The sequence below is a fragment of the Meriones unguiculatus genome, chromosome 15, assembly GCF_030254825.1.
Source record: "Meriones unguiculatus strain TT.TT164.6M chromosome 15, Bangor_MerUng_6.1, whole genome shotgun sequence".
In the NCBI taxonomy this organism is placed as follows: Eukaryota; Metazoa; Chordata; class Mammalia; order Rodentia; family Muridae; genus Meriones; species Meriones unguiculatus.
The window spans coordinates 3,257,501-3,265,000 of NC_083362.1; the positions used below are offsets into that span (position 1 = coordinate 3,257,501).

At 63.4% G+C, this 7,500-nt stretch overlaps 1 protein-coding gene across 1 annotated transcript; it reads left to right on the forward strand.

The window, feature by feature from the left end:
- The first annotated feature begins 1,799 nt into the window (after positions 1 to 1,799).
- Uncx (UNC homeobox) lies at positions 1,800 to 6,473 on the forward strand. The gene is made up of 3 exons (XM_021640696.2): positions 1,800 to 2,665; positions 2,844 to 3,019; positions 4,994 to 6,473. Exons 1-3 carry the CDS (start codon positions 2,377 to 2,379, stop codon positions 6,116 to 6,118), a joined length of 1,590 nt encoding a protein of 529 aa, XP_021496371.1. The 5' UTR covers positions 1,800 to 2,376; the 3' UTR covers positions 6,119 to 6,473.
- The last annotated feature ends 1,027 nt before the right edge of the window (positions 6,474 to 7,500 follow it).

Genomic DNA, 7,500 nt, shown 5'->3' on the forward strand with positions numbered 1-7,500 from the left:
AATTAACATTCTGTCAGCTCCAGAAAATGGGATAAATAAAGTCGAATTAATTCGTTATAATAAAGAGAGCCGGGCGCGGAGCCCCCCCCCCCCGCCCTCCCCTCGGGCCGGCTTGATCGCGGCGCTGTATTCCGGAGCACGCGCCGGGCGCATTCCACCCCGCGAGCGCGGCCGGCGACCAGGCGGTGGCCACGGGCGGAGCGAGCCGCACGGGCGGCGTTTACGCCGAGTATTTATAGCGAAAGAAATTAAATTATAGCGAAAAGTAGTGCTCTTGGCCCTTGACCCCGGGATTAACGCTTGCAGCGCCCTCTTGGCGCCGCTGGAAACGGGGAGACGGGTCCCCCACTTCCAGGCCTGTCTCCTCCAGCTCTGCGCCCCGCCTCCTCCCTCCCAGACAGGCGAGGGTAATTAAGCCCAACTCGGCAGTCCAGCCACTGTCGCTTAGAAGCTGGGCCCGACTGCAACCAGGCCCCGGGCGCAAGTGTGGAAGAGCCAGCCCGAAGGGCACCCCTGGCACTGGGCTGGCAAAGGCCTGTGCCTCCTTTTCCCCGCTTGGGGCTTAGCAGCCCGGCTGCCGTCGCTTTCACCCCAAGCCAGCTCGTCCCTGCGCCCTGGGGCTGTGATGTTGGGGGGCTGCCTTCCCGGGCCGGGTGGGCTAGGAGAGGCAGAGTGCCGTGCCCACAAATCGGAGCCAGCCAAGAGCCACCTCTCCGGTGACAAACTCGATTTTACCAGGGATGCGGACACGTGCACATCCATCCTGGCGGCCCCCACCTCTGCTCGGCCACACTCGCCGCTTGCTTAAAGGATATGTCCCCTAATGATTTAGTTTTGAGTCTATCAATATTTTACAGTGGAGAAGGGAATGACATCGCGCTGCGAACGTAATTTAATTATAATAGATGGGTGAGTAGCGCCACCCCATCCTTCAGAGCTGACTCAGAGGGAGACCTATTTATTTTTGTTGTTGCTGAGGGGCAGCCGAGCCATTGGTCACTATCCCAAAGTTACCCTGGTCCTTCCTCCTTCCATCCCCCCTCCTCCTCTGTGCCCGGGGTCCAGGACTCCTGTAGGTGAGAGTTAAGTGGGGTTAGGGAGGCCCACCTGCCCCCACCGGTAACTGCCAGTGGAGGAGGAGGAAGGTATCAGCTTAGACTCCTCCTAGGTGGGGGCTGCATTTGGTTGGAGTCACTGTTTGGAAGTTCTCTGATCCCTTCCCCTCTAGCTCTGCTCTCCTCCCTTTCTCCCTTCCCTTTCTACCCTTGGCTCTCCTTCCATCTAGCCATCATCCCCTCAGCCTCCTCTCCGTCCTCCTTTTCATTCTCCCCTTCCCTTTATCCCCCCTCCTCCCCTGCCCTCCCTCCTCCTCTCCCTCCTCTCATCTCCTCTTCTCTTCATCCTCCCCTCCACCCTTTCCTTCTCTCCATCCTTCCCTTCTCTCCTTGCTCCACTCTTCCCTCCCTCTCTCTCCATCCTTTCTCTCCTCCTTCCTCCTGTTTTCTTCTCTCCCTTTCTTCTCCCCTTCCCTCCATCCTCCCTTCCTCTCCATCCTCCCTTCCTCTCCATGCCCCTCCTCTGCTTCTTCCCCTTTCTCTTTCTGCACCCCTCCCTCAGTCCTCTCCATTCTCCCTCTCCTGGGCCTGTCCCTCCTCCTCCTCTTTCTTCCTCTCCGTCTTCCAGTTCGTTGGGACACTTCCTCCTCCTGTCTTCGTCCCCCTCCTCCTCCCGCCGCTCCTCCTCCCTCGCTGCCACCGCTCGCGGCCGCCCCGCAGCCCGGGAGAGGCGGCTGGTGGAGAAGCCCTTGTAGTTTTAAATTCAATGTGACAGTTTCGGAAAGAGCGGATGATGAATCTCCCATTATTGGATCAGTCTATTTGCCGCTCAATGTCTCTCTGTAATTGGAGCAACATCACTTTAAAGGTTCAGAGAGTACAGCATTTCTGGTGAAAAATCCCCACAACACGCCGGCGAATGTTTTAAAGGGAAATCTATTAGAAGGAGGCGAGGGGCGGGAGCGGCGGGGGCAGGGGTGGGGGGCTCGCCGGGGGCCCCGGCCGGCCGAGCGCGGCGGCGCCCCTCCCTCCCCACCCTGTCTTGTTGTGACAGCTCCTGATACTGTTTATGGAGGTGCGTGTCAGGTATAATTAGCAATCGATATGGAAAACGTTTCCTTGCACCCAGCACGCCTCTGACGTCAGAGCCGATTAGCGCTTCTTATTGGTCCCAAATTCCCCGGGCCGCGGCTAATTATCGAGAGCTTGATGTTGATAAAGTAAAGCGGCGGAGCGCGGGCCGAAGCATGTGTAGGGCTCCGGGCCCCTGTCCCCGCCGCCGCCGCCCGCGCCCCCGCGCCCCGCCGGCCCCGCGCGCGAGATGATGGACGGTCGCCTCCTGGAGCACCCGCATGCCCAGTTCGGGGGCTCGCTGGGCGGCGTGGTGGGCTTCCCCTACCCGCTGGGCCACCACCACGTGTACGAGCTGGCCGGCCACCAGCTGCAGTCAGCCGCCGCCGCCGCCGCCGCCGCCGCCTCGGTCCCCTTCTCCATCGACGGCCTGCTCAGCAGCTCGTGCGCCGCGGCCGCCGCCTCGGTGGTCAACCCCACGCCGCTGCTGCCCGCCGCCTGCGGGGTGGCGGGGGACAGCCAGCCCTTCAAGCTCGCAGGTAGGCTGGAGGCGGGGACGCGGGGGGGACGCGGCGGGGGGCCTCGGGGCGGGCAGCGCCGGCCGGCCGGCCGGTCGGGGGAGCGCGCCCCGCTCCTCCTCCGTGCGCCCGCGGTGGGCGCGAGCGGGCGAGCCTCGGCGGCCGGCCGAGCCCTGCAGCGTCCTGTGCGTGCCCGCAGACTCCGGGGATCCGGACAAGGAGAGCCCCGGCTGCAAGCGGAGACGCACCCGCACCAACTTCACCGGCTGGCAGCTGGAGGAGCTGGAGAAGGCCTTCAACGAGAGCCACTACCCGGACGTGTTCATGCGCGAGGCGCTGGCGCTGCGCCTGGACCTCGTGGAGTCCCGAGTGCAGGTAAAGAGCCGAGCGGCCCGCTGTCCCGCCCCGGGCGCGCAGGGCGCTGGCAGGCAGCGCCGCCTTTGTTCTAAGCGGCCCGCGGTGGCTCGGGGCTCCGCGCTGCGGGCCTGCCTGGGGATTGCGAGGCTCGGCCCTCCCTTCCCGTCCGAAGGTGAGTAACTCGAGGATGCCGGGGTGGCCTGGCAGAGATCCTGGCGCGGCCCCGGTAGCTGCTGCGGCGGCTGCGTGAGATCCGGGGAAGCTGGGTGTAGGCTGGCCGCGGCCGCGCGGCGCTCGGTCTGGAAGGGGGAAGGCTGCCGCGGAGAAGTCCTTCCAGGGTGGACAGAGTGGACCTGGGCCCGGGTGCTCTCAGAGGAGGCTCCCTCCCAGCCCCGAAGCTGATAGATCTGTTTGTTTGATCTCTGGCCTGTGAAATATTAGGAGAGAAACACGTACTAATCCATCGTCTCGCAGATTTGGGGGTGGGGGGACATTGGAGGAAGAGGCGGTTAACGCGTTGGAAAAAGAGGGGACGCTTTCTTTCGAAAGGTGTCTGAATTTAGAATCCTCCTCCATTAAATTTCTCCGTCTCCAACCCTCTTCGTTGTTTGATTTCACACGGAGCCAGGAGGCAGTATTCTTAAAAAAAAAAAAAAAAATTACAGTGTCAATTTGGTGTAAGAAAATCCCAGAATAATGTCTGCATAATTAGATGCTTTCCTAGCTTACAGAAGCCTTGGGTTTTGTGTCGTGGAGGGTGCCTGGGGTGGAGGCAGGCGCTGGCGAAATACCGGTTTTTAGCATCCATAGCTTTGCCTGAAGTGAAGCTTGGTCCTGGGCTTTGGCCTGGCCTGTTCTGTTTAAAAATCCCTCTATCCAATTTGTTCTGTGGCTCAAGTGATCTGAATCTTTTCACTTTCCCCTCTAATGTGATGGTAATTTCTGGTGATGAAGCAGCCTGGAATTCGCACACCCCCTAAATAAGTTCAGTAAAAGAAAAGAGAAAGCAGTTACAGCTTCCCTTGTTTGGGCTGAGTCTCCGAGACTTCTGCGTCCACCTGGCTCCCTCGGAGCTGCTCTGCTGTGCAACTTCGCATTGTCACAGGAGCGCATTTAAGTCGCCACCGTCTGCAGAGGATGGCAGCCCTGCCCAGGGCTCCGAGGGTTGGGTGGGTCCGGGGGTGGTGGGTGATCTTGGGAGCACTGTGATCTTTAAATCCTTGCCGGTTGTTCCGGACGAGGCCTGCAGAGAGCATGAAGGAGTCCAAAGCGTCTCTGCTCTCCCTAGGGGCCTGGTGGCCAGCCTCGGGCCTGCTTGCTCACCTTGTAGCACCCCCGGGCCGGGCTAACCTGGACTCCTTGGAAAGGCTCTGTGGTCCCCGGCTTACAGAAGGATGTGTGTAGCTATGCTGAGGAAGGTGGGCCACTGAAGGGCCGTCCAAGTTCGGCTTCACAGGCCCTTCCTGAGGAATAACTACCCAGATTTCCCTTCAAGGGAGACCCCGAAATGCGGGCTTTGAGCAGGTGTGGAGGCCAGCAGGCCCAGCGCAGCCCTTCGGGCTCACCTCCAGGCAAGGCCTCTTAGAGCTGTGAGGCGTCAGCGAGAGCAAACCGGGGGCCCTCTTCCTGCTTCCCCCAACCCCGACCAGGAACTCTCGGCGGTGCGGGGTCGCGGGCTGCGGCGGCCTTGCCCCAGCGAGGGGCAGCTCCGCGGGGCTGGAGGTGAGAAGTCAGAGCAGGAAGCTGGCCGCGAAGCCCCACCTCGGCTCCTTCCGGCTGGACGAGACGCTGGCCCCGAAGCCGCGAGCCGAGTCTCGGCATCCACCGGCCGGTGGAGAGCGGGCCCCGGCCCCGGCTGCTCCCGCTGGACCGAGGTCGCCCGGGCCCGGCCGGGGCGCGCGCGCGTGCGTGGGAGGCCCGCCGCCGCCGCCGAGGGCTCGCCAGCCTGATCGTGCCTTCCTTCCCTCCCTCCCCCCTGTCCGGCTGTTCTAGGTCTGGTTCCAAAACCGCCGGGCCAAGTGGAGGAAGAAGGAGAACACCAAGAAGGGCCCGGGCCGGCCGGCCCACAACTCGCACCCGACCACGTGCAGCGGGGAGCCCATGGACCCCGAGGAGATCGCCCGCAAGGAACTGGAGAAGATGGAGAAGAAGAAGCGCAAGCACGAGAAGAAACTGCTCAAGAGCCAGGGCCGCCACCTGCACTCGCCCGGCGGCCTGTCCCTGCACAGCGCGCCCAGCTCCGACAGCGACAGCGGCGGCGGGGGCCTGTCTCCGGAGCCGCCCGAGCCGCCGCCCGCCGCCAAGGGCCCCGGAGCGCAGGGCCCCGGCGTGGCGGGCTCGGCGCCCGCTCCCCCCGGCGAGCCGCCGGCGCCCGGCACCTGCGACCCCGCCTTCTACCCGAGCCAAAGAAGCGGCGCCGGCGCCCAGCCGCGCCTAGGCCGCCCCGCGGACAAGGACGCGGCCCCGTGCGGGCCCGGGGCGGCGGCGACGGCGGGCCCGCCCAAGGCTAGCCCGTTCAGCGTGGAGAGCCTGCTGTCCGACTCGCCGCCGCGCCGCAAAGCCATCCCGGCCAACGCGGCGGCCACCGCGGGGCTGGACTTCGCGCCGGGGCTGCCCTGCGCGCCTCGGACCCTGATCGGCAAGGGCCACTTCTTGCTCTACCCCATCACGCAGCCGCTCGGCTTCTTGGTGCCGCAGGCCGCGCTCAAGGGCGGAGCGGGCCCGGAGCTGGCGCCCAAGGACGCGCCCCCCGCGCCGCCCGCGCCGCCCGCGCCCCCCGCGCAGGCCAGCTTCGGGGCCCTGCCCGGCCCCGGCGGCGCCGCGGACCCGGCCTTCGCCCGTCGCAGCCCAGAGGCGGTCGCCTCCCCCGGGCCGCCGGCTCCCGCGCCTTTCCGGGACCTGGCGGCGGCGGCGGCGGCCGAGAGCGGCGCTGGGGACCGCGTGGACGCGGGGACCGGCTGCCCCGCGGCCCCGCCGCCCCCGCCCCTCGAGACATCGCCGGGCCCGGGCCCCGGAGCCCCCAGCCCGCCCGCAGAGCCCGCCCCATGCGGCGCCGCCGAGCCAGGCGCTGCCACGGGACCCAGCCCGCCCGAGGGCGAGGAGGTGGACATGGACTGAGCTGGGGGCTGCGGCCGGAGGAGGCCCGCTCGCTCGCTCGCTCGCTCGGCCCCGGACTCCCCAACGAATCAGGTGATCGGCTCTTAGAGACACTGCTCTCCCCTCCTGCTTTCTGTTTCCTTCCTCTTATTATTATTTTTAAAGGCAAAACGAAAACGCTGTGTCGATGGGGACCGAGGCGGCAGCTGCAGGTCCTGCCTGGGGCGAGGTCCCCTCCTCCGAAAGGAGCAAAAGACCCCTTCGCCCCCAACCCACAAAAACCCCACAACGAGAATCCTCAGCCTTGTAAAATGCAAAAATGTCTAAGAATATTTATATATGTACCATTTTTATAAATAAAGCTGATCCAATGCAGGCTCCGGACTCCATCGTTTTTAAATCTGGGGCTGCTCCCCCCACCTCTCCTTCCCCCTCCCAGGGACCCACTCCTCTCTTGGAGGGTGGACCTGGGAGGGGACGCCACACCTCCCCCCCCCCCGTCCCCGCTCCGCGCTTCCTTTTGTGTGTGCGTGTGTTTGTGTTTTCTGATTGAACAAATGTATGCAACCTTAGCTCAGCTTCCTCTCTCCGAACCTCCCCTGCGATCCCCCTCCTACCCTGCGCCACCTCCCCCCTCACGTTCACACACAAGACCCCCCCCACACCACCCCCGCGCGCCCCCGCGCGCACCCCCGCACACTGGCACACGCCGGGGGCGCGCGGCGCGGCGCGGGGTGACGGGAGCCGGGGGCTGCAGAGGGCCGGGCCGCTGGGCTCCTGCAGAGTTTTGATATGAAAGTAATTATTTTCCGGTGGCGGCTGCGGGGACTGGGTTTCTTGCCCAAAGGGTTATTATACATTACCGATTTCTAGTGATATGAAATCACATAAACTTCCTACAATAATAGAATTAGCATGAAAGGCTGGGGTGTCAAATTGAAATTGGAGAATAATAGCGCCGGCAGCTGGGGGAGTGCGTGCGCATATTGGAGCGGAGACGGGGGATCGTGGGGCGGAATTTTCATGAGCTGCACTCTTTGTCAGCGCGCTTGTAGCGGGCTATATTAAGATAGATGCCCAATGATATCCCTCATTGTTCTGTCGCTTATATTGATGTTGCTGTGTTATCAGCCTATTGATCATGTGTCGCCTGTAATAGGACAGGCGCCGCCAACGCGCCTCTTTACAAAAGCAGAGCACATTTGTTCTAATAGGGTCCGCGTCCCCGGGGGACCCTTCCGGGGTTTCAGGACATCTGCAGCGAAGAAATATTAGCAAACTTGGCTGGAGCCTGCAGCCAGCCCCCTGCACCCCACCCCGAACTGAATCGCCACCGGCCTCCGATTCCTCTCCCGCTACCCTCACCAAAAACAATAATAATAACAATAATAATAATAATAAAA